This window comes from Hippoglossus stenolepis, chromosome 11, assembly GCF_022539355.2.
Source record: "Hippoglossus stenolepis isolate QCI-W04-F060 chromosome 11, HSTE1.2, whole genome shotgun sequence".
Lineage (NCBI taxonomy): Eukaryota > Metazoa > Chordata > Actinopteri > Pleuronectiformes > Pleuronectidae > Hippoglossus > Hippoglossus stenolepis.
The window spans coordinates 7,988,315-8,004,706 of NC_061493.1; the positions used below are offsets into that span (position 1 = coordinate 7,988,315).

General features: G+C 43.2%; 1 protein-coding gene across 4 annotated transcripts in view; it reads right to left on the reverse strand.

Annotated features, from left to right (window-relative positions):
- Positions 1–16,392, reverse strand: part of LOC118118077 (cAMP-specific 3',5'-cyclic phosphodiesterase 4B) — a 49,189-nt gene that overhangs the window by 7,331 nt on the left and 25,466 nt on the right. For all 4 annotated transcript variants that reach the window (XM_035170899.2, XM_035170897.2, XM_035170900.2 and 1 more), the window contains one exon: positions 6,579–6,691. In XM_035170899.2, the coding sequence (XP_035026790.1) occupies positions 6,579–6,691 (113 nt within the window). The remainder of the gene's footprint in view (positions 1–6,578; positions 6,692–16,392) is intronic.

Consider the following 16,392-nt stretch of genomic DNA (forward strand, 5'->3'; position numbering starts at 1 on the left):
GAAGACAGGCTGGTGGAGTCTCTCCCTCTCTCTCTTTTTGCCTCCCACCCCTGCAGAACACTGAGCCATGCACAGCACTGCAGAAAACAGGAGAATCCCCCCACATCTTCCTCTCACTCTCTATCTATTTCTCTTATTCTCCCCAACTCCTGTGCTCTCTGCAAAAGCCCCCCCCCCACCTCTGCCTCCCTCCCTTCTTGATTTGCTCCCCCTGCTCAGTAATGCAGAACAGATCCAACGCATACTGCGCAACATGAGGCTTCAAAGCGCCAGACTGTTTATCACAAGGGGCGAGGAAACTCCGGGTTCATTTGACTGATTTGGTTTTGCGTCTTTTTGAAATTTGCATTGTTGGAGTGGAAGCTTCTATTCAGCCCTGAATAACTGTGTAGTTCTCAGTGTACATGCACATTATCCAGTATCCATTATCCAAACAGAGGCGATGGGAGACACACACACACGAGGGAGCTGCAGCCCACCGGTGCCCCACCAATTGCACGGCGACGTCAACGCCGTGGCAACAGCGTCACGTGGCCCCCCTCCGTTGTTCTCACAGTGGTCCCTACTCTAAGCACATTGCATCACATCAAATGCATACACACGCGCACATGCATGCACAAGCACACACACATTCAACACACAATCTGCAGCAGAGATGCTCTGAACAGACACAACGACCACGCTGCACAAGGAAACACAACCTCAAAAAAAGAAAAACATCACAAACTCTTTATAATGAATACAATGAGATAATTGTGGAGTCAATGTCTTAAATATCTCATTGGGTTTTGCCGCTTCTCTAATGTGTTCAAACATTGTAAGAAAATAAATCAACCGTGAGTCTGCCTAAAGCCGGGGCTTTCATTATGTCCCACAATGGGCTCTTTTCTCCTCACACTGGACCAGACTGTCTCCGCTCTCAGCAGCTGTCTAATAGATGTCAAGCAGGCGGCTAAAATCGACTTGACTGTGAAACTTGAACGCCACTTTCAAAGCGTTGGCTGCACCCAAAACCCCAGACTGCCAGAGGCAGTCCATAAAAAAAAATCAAAGAGAGCTCGTAATGACAAAAAATTTGAGCTCGGACTCAGGCGGCTTTTATTCCCATTCAAAGGGCGACTTGTAACCGATGCCTTAAAGGCGGCGGAACAGTGTGGATTTGTGTGACCTCTAGGAAATGAATTAGGCACACAGCCACATGTCAGCAGCCCCAGTGTCAGGCAGTTCAGCGCAGACGGCACGGTGACAAAGTAGATGACTGTGCCCGGGAGAATAGATTACTCAAGGCATGGCATTAACTCATACATCCTTTGACGTGAGCACAGGGAGGACACAGAGGGAAGTTACATAAACTTCACCTTAAAAAAGTTATTGCGCTAGTTTGCAGATGATGAGGAGCTGTTGCCTCATAAAGTTGGAATTTTCAACATAGGTGCATTCAGGAGGAATTGTCACGCAATAAATAAAAAAATAATAATAATTTAAGCGTCTAAGCATAACACTATTAACACTTTAACTCACAATAACACAAAAAGTGTTTCAAATGTCACCAAATCCTAAAATAACAAACCAAAGTTGAAATTGAAAGTAACATTCAATATTTAATCATGCTTTCTGAAGAGATGAATCAACTTAAATTAAACCAATGACTATATTCTTTAATAAATCACACTCTCCATGTGGCAAACCACACTCTCGCAGCACAATGTAAGCAGCTCCATAACTAACTCACCTTTTTCCAACTCGTATGCATCCCAAAGTTTATCTTCTCCTTTTCAGAACAACATAGTCCCATTGTTACTTAGAAAAGAAATAAGTCTAACACGACGCGAAAGAAATCTTGTAAAAGTTCCACTAGCAATAACTCTGTTCAGCGCCTGCCAGACTGTCTGCTTCCTCTCTCTATTCTCTTTACTGAAGTGGCATCAGGCAGGAAATATATAGCGATAAAGCCAACTTGACTGACTGGCCTACAAGAGTCTAACAAGAGATCGATGGCTCCTCCCCCAGCAAACACAAGCCTGGGAGTTTCGTTCCCACCTACTTCCCTTCTACACGATAGAGTAATTCACTGAGGTCATTTACTGGTAAACGCTCTCGCTTCTTAACGTGGCCTCAGGCACCAAACAACATGCATACCTGAGCTCACCACAGAAAAGTCCCAGATAACAAGTTGAGCAGACTGCCACGCTGACGTGTTGAGGAGGGAAAACACAAGCAACAAGTATGTATTTGTCTGGGAGAAGTTTTTAAAAGTCAGCTTAGTTCATGGAGCACATTGTGACCTTGACTGAAAACGCACGAAAGACAAACATACGATTGCAAAGGAACAGCTTGACATCTTGTTGCAATATTGTGGCTTTGCAATCTGACAAATGCCCAGCGTGAGCCAATGACGCCTCTGTCACATGTGCGGCTGCTGACAGTGTCAACACACAGTGGACTGTGCCCAGTGAGTTTTCAGACTGTAGTAATACTAGAAAGACCCTTTTCCTAGAAGGTGTTCACGAAAAGTAGGCGGGGACAGGGTGAGCGTAAGAGCAAGTTCACCTCCCTCATTTTGTCTTATTTTCCGTGATCACAGCAGATTACAGAGGTCTAACTTTTTAATTACAATTAGGCATCGTAATCACTACTGTAGCTCGTCTGATCTGCTCACCACCCGTTCACTCAAAAGGAATCACAGCACTATAATTTAATGTCCATTACCCCTGCCACAGCTACAGACCCACCGCTACATCTGTTTCAATAATTTTGTCATTTTTTCCCCCACTGAAGACGGCGGCGCTTCAAAGTTGCGAGTGACCACACGTGAGCTAAAGTTTCCTACGCGCTCGCTCTCGGCCTGGGGGCTTGCTCGCACGCTAGCCCGCAGAGCCCTAAACTCCTCTAACTGGATTCAGATGGCAGTGTTTGTCCAAGGCCATCACCGGCATCAGCATGGAAGTGTGGCGAGGCTAATGATAGTGAAGGGGCAGGGAGGCAGCTCCCCCGCTCTGAGGTCACAGCGACCAGACAGGCGGTCAGCAGGGTGTGTGGTCCCATCGCCCCGGATACACCTGCGCCCTTGGACACCGTAAGCGGAGACGCCCTGGGTTCAATTACGTCCGAAAAGAATTGGGCTCTTTGTCAAGCATCATGTCATGTAAACACTGGTGAGGAGTAAAAGTCTGCTGACTCTGCATTCATTGTGCATCAATACAAATGCTTTTTACACTGACTTTGCAACTAATTTGTGACTGTACAAATAAAAAAAATGTCTCTCCATCCCTGTCCAAAGGCACAACAATCGAGTCCACTGAGTCCAATTCTGAGCTGAAACATCATGAACTGCTGACCTCCGCTCTTTTAAAAGCATCATTAGTCAACAGTGCTCTGTGTTGATATTGGGTCAAATTGAGAGGACTCTGAGTCATGCACCCGGCCAGCCTGACCCGGCGCCCGCGCTGCAGTATTGCCTGCAGGGCCTCTTGCTCATTGTCTTCACAGTCCCAGTGACGTGGGTATCAGTAAAGACTCAACCTGGCTGCCGGGGCCGGCACGCCGCTATTGTCGTCTGGCAACCACCGAGCAGAGGAGGGGGGAAATAAAAAGACAGGAAACTGGTGTCACGGTCACAGTCACCCGTCACAGTATGACAGCAACTCCTCCCTAAACCAATCCTCCCCCAGACCACAGTGTAGAAGACGGGGCGGAAATGGACAACGCCACCCTGGGTGTTTAGAATCTGACGCCGCCGTACAGTCGCCACTGTCTGTCTGCACGGGGGTTGAGTGTGCAGTAATTTGGCTGAGCTCTACACAAATGAAACGTTTTATGTGTATCAAAGCAAAGGGAAGTAATTAGTTCTAAATAGCGGCTTTGTGTAGTCTTGCAGTACCACAATGTGTTTATTTAGCTTCGCTTTAATCAAATCAGAAGGCTGACTTTTTTCTAAATTTAGAACATCACGTTGGATTTATCCACTTTCCCATGCCAACATCTTTTTAGTCACAATAGCAGGGTTCTCTAGTTAATGGTAAGGTCTATTGGTTTAGATCATCATGGTGCCTGGAGGACGAGTCCCAGTGACTTTGTTGAGCTGGTGTTTTTCTAGTGCCGTCATCACGTTGACATTACTGTTCATCAGCAAAATTATTGAGTATTGTTAAACTGTTAACAAGGTAAACTGGTATCGATGCTAAACCCTAGCATGCTAAGGCTGCACCCTGTATGGCAGCGGCTACTCCTGCTCCCAATTAATTAAATGTTTCATTAATTCAATGTTTTATTACTCAAGCACTTTATTAACAGTCACCAGTGTCAAGTTAATATTTACTCTGTGCATTAATCCAACCACTGTGAAATTGCCTACTTTGTCTTTAGGTCTATACGTATGTTTTTTGTCTGTCTATGCTGTCTATTATGTCTGTTTTTGTGGTGTTAAGTGTACTTGTCTTTTTATGTTTGCACATGGATTTTGGAGAAACGCAATTTCATTCTGCCATGCACTTCTTGTTGTATGGTCTGAATGACAATAAAGTTCACTTTGACTTTGACTAACACCGCCATTATAACCCTGTTGGCGTGCTGACTTGAGCATTTCAGTCAAGTCTATAGCCTGACGCAGCTGTTATTAGTGAGGGTGAGAAATAATTTCAGAAATGAGGTAAAGCATTATTTAAACTTAAAAAAAGGCTAAAAGGCTCATTTAGCTTCAAGAATACTGTAGAAAATGTTTTCATGATGCAAATTCTAACCTGCTTTTAAGAATTATCTTTAAGAAGAAACTTCATGATTTCATTCCATTAATATGCAAAGTGTTCACCAATGCAGTGGATGCTATTCAGCTACGGCACAAATCTGGGAAAGTGAAAGGGAGCATATTCAACTTTGGCCACTTGGCAACAAGGAAGTCGTGCTACATCTGAGGGATGGAGCTTTTTCCTAGTTTCCTGATGTGCTAGAAGCTGAAATTAATGTGGGAGCATTCAATATGTGTTGACTGAACAAACTGGTTGAGTGCCCACTATTCATTTGTTGTATAATGTATTGTTCCAAGTTTTCTAATAGAATCATTTCAATCAGAATCCTTTTTAATGACCATGCAGCCAAAGTCTAAATGTGTTGTTGGAGCAGCATGGTGGAAATAAAGTGTCAGTCACAATGGGCATATTCTGACCATTTTACATTAGAAACTTACACAACTTTTGCACAAGAGATTTAAATGAAGGTAGAAATGTCTGACGCAATATTTGACTGTACTGAAAAATATCCACTATTGTTGCAGCACTGCTTTAACGTAGAGTAGATGTGATCTTCTTTGCTCCTTAGTGGAATCAAAGTAAATCAGAGGAAATTGAGGGGTTTTCAGCTGGGAGCCTCTTCAACACAGTGAGCGATAAGGCTACAGCAACATGTGTCATGACTCCCCGTGAATAAGAAAGTGGGATACACTTTCCTCCAACATGTTTTATATGTTAATCTTAAACTCAAGTCTGGACAAACAGAAGTCAGCCAGTTGGATGCGACCTTATAAGATGATGTCAGTTGAGAAAGTGACATGTGTTTCAAATCATCCATCCTGTATGACAGCCTATAAGTTCCCATGTGTCTCAAGTAGTTTGAACAAGGTCAGGGAAGTGAAGCAGAGCATTTTCCCATGGAATAAATGCAATATTGTGCCTTGTGCAATTCAAAGATATCAGGAACTCGGTATGCAAAACAAACGCTGCTCTCAATTTTTTTTTTTACAAGAGATCTGTGAATTGATCATGCCAGCTCTTAGGTTACCACAGAACAGCTGTTACTTTGCAAGTGCGTCACTGTGGCAAAAAGCTATTTACAATTTGCATACCCTGTGCAAATTCACGACCACACTTCCACAAAAAAAACCATTGTATAGCTATAAACAAGTCATCACAGGACAGCCAAGTCCAGGCTCAATGCCATGCCTTCTGACAACAAATGACAAAGTGTGAATAGTGAGAGTAATTTGTAATATTGAACAGCTATTAGGTGATTGAACATGTGAAATGATCTTCTCTAATCTAAATAATGGTTTGTGACTCTTTGTAACTGTAGTGAATGTTCTATGCTGTGTGAAGATGATTATTATTCAAATTGAGTTTATTGTCATAACCTGGAACCAGTCTGTCACACAGCACAATGAAATTGTTGATATGCAAAAATCTCCCAGCAACATCAGAGGGTAGATCAGGCTTTGACACAGTGAAATGTGTGTTAAGAGTTTGAGCTGCACTGTGAGAGCAGGGTGCTGATTATGTGTCAACTTTTTAACTTGAAAGTTAAAGATTGCACGTACCTCTACAAAACAAGGAGTTACTGATGTTTTGGCCGAAAAACAATGTTTAATTATTTTCTGAAGTTGTGGGTGAAGTTTTGTAGATAAATGTGATTCCCTTCAGACAATTCTTCAAAATATGAACAATATAAACATGTCCTTGTGCAGCAAAAAGCATGAGAATATTTTAAATGATAACAAAATCTAAGGATTGGATACATGCATGCATAAACTTTGCAGCAAATGCATTGCTTGCATATACACACATCAAAATATATAGGTTGCATTTGCCTACCTTGTTGGAGGCCATGTCACTGACAGAGCGGTAGGTCTGGATGGTCTCCAACTGGTCCAGACACCAGTCCAGCTCCTCCATTGTCTCCATAGCCAGCTTCTGGTAGGACTCATCTGCCAACAGACACATGGACACGTAATCAGGCCCGAGAGGATCCATGTCCATGGCAGAACCCCCTGACACCATGCATGCAGGTCCGAGGGTCCCGGAGTGGCTCGATCGCACAGAGGACTGGCCCGCGGGACATCCGGTAGTCGCAGAGGAAGAGGGGGAAGTGTGGACACAAAGCTCCTTCATCTTGTTCCGCTCCACCACCTCAGAAAGTTCACAGAAGTTGCACCCTGCAGACAAACTGAGGCTAGAGTTACTGTTTGCTAACTCGCCCTCTCTCTGTAGGCTCTTTCTCTCCGTACCCCCTGATTCCCTCGCTCTCATGCACTCTGCAAACCCCCTCCCACTCTGTCTGGTTCCCCCACCCCTTCTCAGTTTCTCTCTTGACCGCTTATACCCCCTCTCAGTACCATGAACGAGTGGCTTACGAACTAGGCGGTCTGCTGCCTCCTGCTGTTGATGCGTCTGGGACCCCCCCCTCCCATTCAAACATATACAACCGGTGTGTACATTGTGGTACAGTGACACAACCCCAATGCAGACGTTTGGTGAAACAAAACCATCTGGCTTAGCTTTTTTTTTACTGTGCATGCTTGTGAGAACACACCAGATTCACAGAGTGATGTCTATGATTACTGACAGAATGAAACTACAGGAACAAGAAGAAGAGTTTAAACAGGAAGAGGAGACAGAAACAACAACCTGCTGTAGCGTATTTGACGCACTTTGTCAACTCACTCCACTCCCGATGACTTCCGTTCTGAAACATGCAGACACCACTTCAAGGCTGTACTGTGCTGAGCTGCAGCAGCAGCTCACACCACACACCACCACGCTCCACAAACTGGCTCTCTCCTCTCTCAACCTCTCGGAGGGAGAAAAAAAAAACTATATCAAACACCAAGCCCTGTGTTTGCACATGCAACACGAGAGGCAAACTTTGACTCACTGAATTTGGGGGGAGAACAGGCCGGGGTCTCCTGTGTGCCAAAGAAACCAAAGCACTTCCTCTTTGGCCCTGAATTTGCACAAAACATGGAGTGGAATTACTGAATGGCGGGAGAGACTGCTGAGGACAATCGTAGCTGTCATTCAGTGAACCGGTGCTGTCGTTAGCGGACGTGTCTCACACGTGGTGGGCTGACAAAGTTTCAGAAGAAGAAAATAATATTAAATGATAAGATGATAAAAACCCGCGCAAACTAATTAAGAAACATCATTTTCCAATATGCAGAATGTGGATTCAACACATTTTTGCCTGGAGGGAGCAAACACTCACGCATCTGGATCTCCCCGTCTCCCCTTCTCTATGGAAAAGACTGATCTCGACTTCATAGGGCTTCACACATGGAAGAAATTTACCCCATATGCTTAGCACAACAGGACAGCCAGCGTGCTGCTCCCCAATTTACGTCAATATAGTGGTTCAAAGCACTTCAAAGGCCCGTGATGGCGCACAGACTCTGAACCACCAGTGTTTGACAAAGAACTTCAATGAGATCTCAAACGGAACAGTATATGTGCAGTTCAGGAAACCTCCCTTCACTGAAAAGGTATCAGAACAACATGACGACTCTTCTGAATCACACAGGAAAGTCTAGGTTCTGCTGTTTGACTTCAACTGTGGTTTTTAGGAATCATGCTGCTAGCTCCTCAAATTACAAGAGGAAGACTGCAAGCACAAGCCACATTCCTCAGGTCAGAGCAGTTTTCCTTTATTTGAGATCCAGGTTGGAGGATTCAAAGAACTCTTGGCTCTAATATACGACTGGACGCCAATTTCCGCGGTCCTAACTATTCACAGGAACCACTGGCATCCGAGCCATGTAAAAATCAGTGACGCAGATCAAAAAGTACAACATCAAAGCAGCTCATGCACAAGGTGGTGAGCTGTTGAAACTGGGTATATACCCATGTGCGGCCGTCTTGAGCCATCGGAGCGGGAGATGTTGCCAAGAAGGTGGGACCACATCCTGCACTCGTTTCCCTCCGATGAGGGCTTAAAGAGACATTAGACATTTTACCAGTGCAGGCGGTGAACATCAAAGTGTTGGCTCTTTGTATGAACAGGAATCAGGCCCTTTTGAAGCTGGAGGCGAATTCATACGCACAGTCCAGTTCATGATGGCTGTAAACCACTCAGATGTGGACTGCAGAACAAAAGTTTGCCGGCTTTGTACATCAAGATCACTGAGGCAGAATTTCCCTCATTCATCTCTTGGGATTCAGTTAGACCTGGTGCCACGCTTCACTAATCTGACTCATGTACTAATCAGATTGGAGAGTTGAAGTTGTGACTAGAACAAGGACATGTGCACACAATAGACGTAGATTGGACTGTTGAAGCCGTCATCAGCTCTGTTCCATCATGAATACAGTGCTACATGGGCTGGCAGACATTTCACCATGTCACCAGTCAAAGGTGGCGTGACTAACTTTCAGTCTGAGAAACCTGCTCCCAGACAGAGTGCGAGGTACTTTTCCAGCCTGTTTTTCAGTTGAAGTCTACTTTTTTCTTCCCTCAGTCGCTCCTAATGCTTTGGCCATATGCTGGAGGCTGCCCAGAGGACAACAGACCTCAGTGTGCAGACAGACCCCGTCTGCCTCCCCTCTCTCCCCCCTCTCGCTCCATCTTTCTCCCACTATAGGGCCACAAACCGACCTCTGTGAGAGCCATCAACTGCACTAACGACCAGGGCCGAGCTCAAACACCCGCAACCCCCTCACCACCTCCATTCCCGCCCAAGACACCTTCCACTCACATCCAGCTCACACTGCTGCTCTCTGTGCTCTCAGCCCTCCCCCCCACAAACCCTGATTCTCTTGCTGTCTGGGGGCAGCTTGGTGAGAAGAACTGTTCTGTCTCATCTATTATACCACCTACTGATGAGCTACAGCCAGTGACGGATGAAGTCTTTACTCAAGTAAAGTAATAGTACCACAACAGAAAATATTTGATTGTAAGAAAAAACAGTAATATAGTAAAATGTACTTCAGTATTAAAAGTATTCATGGAGAATGGTCCTTCTTGGAGATGTTATATTTGTGTATATATTATTTGTTTTTTTTTATTAGAGCCTGACTGCTATGGACTTTTGGGAGCTGCTAACCAACATTAGTTTCCGATAACTAAACATTTGGCCATTAAAAAAATAATAATCTGGTAATGATTCCTAACAGCAAACATAAGCTGATACCGGGCTCGTGTTGGTTGATTTTATTGGCCAAACGATAAATCGGTTGGGCTCTAGGTTTTATAACTAATGCATTAATATGTAAGAAGCAAAACTGGAACAGGTCAAGAGCATTCTAATCGTAATTATCTCCTCCAAGGTGATTATGTTTTCATTGTTGTCTGTCTGGTAAGGAGCATTACACAAAAACTGCTGAACCAATTCTCTTGAAACATGTTGGAAGGATGGGAGCCAATGAAGAACCATTAACTTAGCAGGATCCAGGATTTCTTTAACAGTTCCAAATAGGGCATTTTTGTGAATTTTTCAAGAAATAATGCTTAAATCTTTAAGAAATCAGGCTTGCGTACTAAGTGGCCAATCAGGCTCTTCGAGTGCTCTTCTAGTTACTGTATGCACTGTTAAACTAGCGACGAGCTGGTGAATTAAACAATGTGTCTTTCAAGTTAATGGTCCCAGACTTTTGGGCAACGCCATATTTTGTTTGTAAAATCCAAAATCTACTACATCTAGTACATGTACTATATGTCACTTCCCCCCACAAGTTTCTAAGCAGCTTTACAGACTGTACATGCAGCTGAGGGTTTCCTGCAGTGTCTGAGTTTTCAAGATTGACTTTACTCAGTGACGAATACGGGTCGAGTCATGTTTATTCCCACTAATTGAACTCGTCAGGGAGTAAAACATCCACTTACAACAAAGGGTCGATGAATACGACTGCAGTCACCAGCGTCAGTTCGAGTGTAAACACCTCCGAGCTATCTGCATGTGCGCAAACACAACGCATTCCTCGTCTTGACCTCCCCACATCATGAAGGAGAAGAGTGCACACTCAGACACTGATACGTGCCTGTGCTCAGGGCTGCGTTTGTTTGACTTTGCGCTGCACATGGAGCTAAGACACACAGGGTGGCTGAATGAATCACCGGTGTGTCAGCCCCCCCAATCTACGTCAACTTATTCAGATTTTTTCAGAGTAGAGACGCATGAGAATAATTTGACATTAGAGACAAAGAGGGAAAGAAAGAAACTGTTTAAAAACTCAACTGAAGGTTTTTCAAACGAGAAGGCAACACAATGGAGTTGCTGAACAGTCAACACAGTCACACTTGGTGGAAAAATACTGTACAGCCAAGACTGTAAATATTTGAATATTGATCAGTGACTTGCTTACAACAAATGTAACGGGGTGCTCTTAACAAAAGGCGCTGTATACTGTACCATTTGAATATATTATATATATGATGTTAAATATATGTAACAGCAGTAACAGCACATACGGTAATAAACAGCTGAGATCCAGCTGTGATCCAGATTTTTCAAAAATCTAAACATCTGTTGTTTTAATTTCTTTAAGAAAATATGCAATCAGTACTTTCAATCAATATTTCTTGAAAACAATACTGACATACGTAGATCTAACAATATACAGATTATTTTGCAGTTTATTAAAATTTTTTCCTAATTGTCAACAGTATGTATAAATATGTAGGTAACATGATGTTGTACTTTTATTTATTTAGAATGATTCAATAAAAAGTACTGTAGTATGAGACAGAATTCAATACAATGCTACATGATAAGATCTTTATCTGTCCCACTGTTTTCCTGTGTGGTGTGAGGTGTCACTTCTCCAGAACTAAACTCTGGTGAGCCTGTGGTGTGTTGGACATTTAGAGTCAGTCCAACCCCCGAAACCACACTATCACCAGTTGTCTTTTCTCACAAACATCTCTCAGTCCTGATTATGACTCTTCATAGTTTATAATTGTGGCATAATCTCATCACCTATCAAAACAAAAGGCTTTTTTCGCAGTTATACAAACACACACATACTGGCACACACCTCATTCAGGCCTGTGTGACAGCTCCTGCACAATGCACCATGGAGCTGTGCTGGCATGGGCCAGCTGGAGGGATGGGCCGCAGCGAGATTTATGACTGTGCTGACGTCAATGACATAATTCAAATACTTAACCAGGCTGCACGCTTCCAGCCCCGCAGATCTTCTCCTCTACCGCCAGCATGGAAAACCTGACATGGATTCCTGCTGTGGAGCTGAGTGACTGTCTCAGACTGGAGCGGAGCGGACTGCTCAGACTGAAAATGTCAGGTCAAATTAGTTCTGGCTGCCAGTGTGTGGCCAGCTGTCCGTCTGTGTGTCCATCCATCCGTCTGTTTATTCATTATTACCCTGCACGCAAGTAGGGGATTTCCCCGCCCCTGTCTGTGTGTGTGTCTACAAAACTAATTCAACAATGCATGGAAAGATTTTCTCCAAATTGGTGGGAATATTATTAGGGAGGGTATCTCATGAAGATTAACTTTTTGAGGTGATGGGTCAAAGGTCAATGTCTTCAAAAATATGGTCTGACATTTTCCAACGGATCTGCTTAGATAATAAGACTGGAAAGACAAGCTACTACTTATATTGAACAAGATGCCCATAAAGGACGTCATGAAGAAGTCACTAAAGCCCCTTCTCCACTGGTCCAAAAAATCCCTAACATATGACTTTTGTCTACAATGGGAATAGATACAATCAGCATTCACTCCTGGGTTACGTATTAAATGGTTTAATCAGCTGTGATCGGCAGTGATGGAAAATGACACTCTGGTGAACGCACTCATTTGGCAAGAAAACGAGGTGAGAGAGCTTCTCAGTTTTCGATGTTTTTGTGACATGGAACATGATGTGCCGGGTGAAAAAGACAGAAAGGCAAACTCATCTGCTGGCAATGGGAAAGGAGGTAATGGCCTTTTTTGATGGGGTATAAGAAGTCTGACCATTTGATCTTGCACACTTCAACAGTGCATTTTCTGTTTCATATAGAAATATATACATGAGCTAAAGCTTACTGAGTTGGAAATGAATCTATGATAATATGGCAGCAATGATGTCATCATGACATGGATGCTATAATAAAACATTAACTTTTTCAACCTATAAGGTTGTTTACTATAACTAATCATTTGCCATTCAACTGAATACACAATGTCATGATCATGATGAAAGGGCATTATTGTACTACAATAAAATATATGCATCAACTCTCTGATGCGTTTCATTTTAAAAGTGTGGGAATCGAGACAGCAGGTGACTGTATTTAAAAGACCTGTCTCACACGCAAATCCTATAAAGTTTAAATACAATTAAACTTTCCTTGCCTTGACACCACAATGTTACAAGAGAGCAGATACAATCATAAATATTTGATCATGCTGTGGATGCAGTACTGATAAACTATAAAGTGTGGACGTGCACAGTGCAGGGCTTAAGTGGTCCGGGCAACTCCCTGTTTGCAATTTTCGTCTGAGCCTTCCCACTGCAGAAGAAGAGAAAAGATAATTATTGCTTGCCGAGTAGCTAAGCAGTTGTTACCCAAGGTATCACCAAATGAAGTTGCAACATCGAAGATTAAAAAAAGAAAGAGGATGCAAAGCGATGTCCATTGCCCCGTGTCATGTGAAACTTGTTTTACGTCAGAGAAAGACAGTTGTGTTTTTACGCTGGGACTGGAGTCTGATGAGGCCACGTTGTGTCACAAGTTCAGGGTGAGTCTTCTGCGTGATCATTGTGATTCTCTGAAAATAAAAACCTCAACAATGCTCGGTTTGACACGTTTGCACGATGTTGCACGATGTTGTGCAATAATGGGTTATTTTCTTTTCCATGTTAAAGCAGGGGTCCCTCAAAATGTCTGTGCACATCCCTGGTACAAAGTGTCTGTGAACTAAACCACTAAAGTTAAGTATTTTAATTATAGTACAATTCATTTTTACTGCAATACAGGAAGCTGAGGCAGGTTTGGTTGCAATAGTTTCACCTGAGATAACAGGCCGGTGCACTTCTATCCACACACACACGCACACGCACGCACAAACACGCACGCACACACACACACACACACACACACACACACACACACACACGCGCACACACACGCACGCACACACGCACGCACGCACACGCACACACGCACACACGCACACGCACACGCACAAGCGCACACACACACGACAAACACAAACTATGACTGCAACACTCCTGGCCTGATTTAAAGGCGATCACTCCTGATTGAATGCCATCATAGAGCAGATTACGGTAACTGACACCTGTTTTTCTTTTTCTTTTGTGCTGTCGGAACCTGTTTGGAACAAGGTTATTCTTCACTACTCTTTATTACTTCTCTCTCAGCACGTTTACAAAATGAGACAATAGATGAGTGAGTAATGCTTATTGTGCGGGGCTCCACACCCTGAGCAGTCTACGCACAGAGTCACGTGTCTGTTTAGTCTTGAGAAGCTGACGCATGCGTCGCGCAAAGTGTTTTTTACCAATTAGGGAATTAACAAACAACATATCCATATACGGTAAAAGACACTACCCAGGGACGTCTTAAAAAATGGTTGCTTTAACAAAATGCAAAGGCACTGCAACAAAAACACATTGCAGTGAAGAGACTGTAAAATGCAACAGTATGTCCTAGGAAACTTAATTTATTTGAATATAATATAATTGTGAACATAACTTATTCTAATTGCTGAAATTATGATGAATTGATACTGATCATTCAGTTCCGTAATCAATTATTGGATATAATATGGTTGACCTAAAAACATACTGTACATATATTGGGTTCACAAGAATGGGATGGAAGGACGGACGGGCCGACAACCTGAACACTTAATGGCTTCGGCCACTAACTCATCATTCCTAATCTTCTGCTTTTGTACATACTAATTGTCCAACCATCACAGGGAACCATGCAACATTTATTACAGCTCAGGTTAAACAAACCCCATTAGTCCGTGCTCCCATTTCAAATGTAAATCTGCACGACTAATAGAAGACTACTTGTTTATGTCATACTAAGTAAAAAGTGAAGATTTGTGCTCCTATCTTACATGTCTGGTAAATATAGATCTACAGCCTTGCAGCCTTTTAGCTTAGCTTAGCATAAAGACAGAAACCAGGGGAAAGCTTAAAAAATGTAATTCATTAGCCTTTCAATGTGCCTTCATTTTTGAGGCGTTAGTATTACTGTTATTTCTGCGATTGGTGAGGATAGTGATAATAATAATGACCATTTTTTGTCTTGTTATTTTTGTGTCTTAAAGCACCTTGAATCTACTATGTCGTATTTAAAGTGCTCAATAAATAAAGATGAAGCCAAACTGGATCTATCTAAATGTAACGCAGTCTGTCTACCGCCAACTAGAATGAGGATTTGTTTTTCTCAATTTTTCTTTGCCGAGTCAAATTATAGAGAACGGAGGCGGATCTCTGTGGCCCGCAGCGCTGCCTGAAACATTAGTTTCTCCAGGTCCAGTCAAAGGGAACATTCACTCAAAGAACAGGATCAGGTTTCAACATCCCTTTCTCGCTCAATGACGAACCGTTTACCCAACCATCTGTGACGATCTTGCAGCTAATGACATTGATAACTGATACAGATTATTTACTATTCCTGACAGCGAAAGACGTCACAATCAAGAATATTCTTCAAAAGTGCCATTTATCAGGCGTAATATAGAGCAAAGCCTGTAATCTGAATCAGTCTGGAAAGAGTATGTCCTTTGTTAAACTGCCTGTCTCAAGGGGCTGTGTGATGGGGCCAAGATGGTTTGTGTACGAACAACTGCAAAGTCACAGGAGGAAAACTACAATACACTTTACTGGAATAAAGATGTTTACAAGTGTACACAGGCTGCACTGACGCACTTGACGCTGAGCTGATTTCTATTATGACCCCACCAACACACATACACCCTTCTTTGCTTCTCATGCACTTTCACCCAGTGACTGCAGTCACGTTCCTGCTCTTTTTGTTTATTTCATCGGATTTTTTTTTCCTGCTTCTCCCGGATGGCATCTGATTAAAAAGAAAAAACTCTGACGTTTGTCTCTGACCTTTGGTGTTTTTTTCTTTCTCTCCTAACTCACTCCCTGCAGCAATCTGCTAAATCTTTCACTCTTTCTTGAAACCACTATATCCCCACCACCATCGCCCTGCAGGAATTCACAGAACCCTGATTTCTGACGTGTTTCACTCGCTGTGTCCTGCTCAAATTCCCTTTACAGGGATTGTCAAAGATTCAAAGGGATCTTTCACATCTATGCTGAGCTGGTGGCCAGAAAGACGCAGGTACTGTGTCTTTTCCACCACTGGGAATAATATTGGCTCACTGAAAACACAGATGCAAAACAGGAAAAATCTGTTCTCCTTTTCCGCCCAGAAACGAGACGGGGAGCAGCACAGAGAAGGATATGAGGGCTCCTTGTCATATTGTTAATTGTTGTACTCCTCCTGAACATTGGGAACAATCACCATTCTATAGTGGCAGGTGTACTGTGTTGATGACGGCGATGCTCCGTGGTGACACAGGAGTTAAGCGGCGTGTATCGTCTTGCAGAGGTTTCAAACAGATTAAAAACAGAATTAATCACGTTTGTTTTCCTCATTTTATCTACCCCCATGCGTCACGATGGAATCCAATAGCAGCAC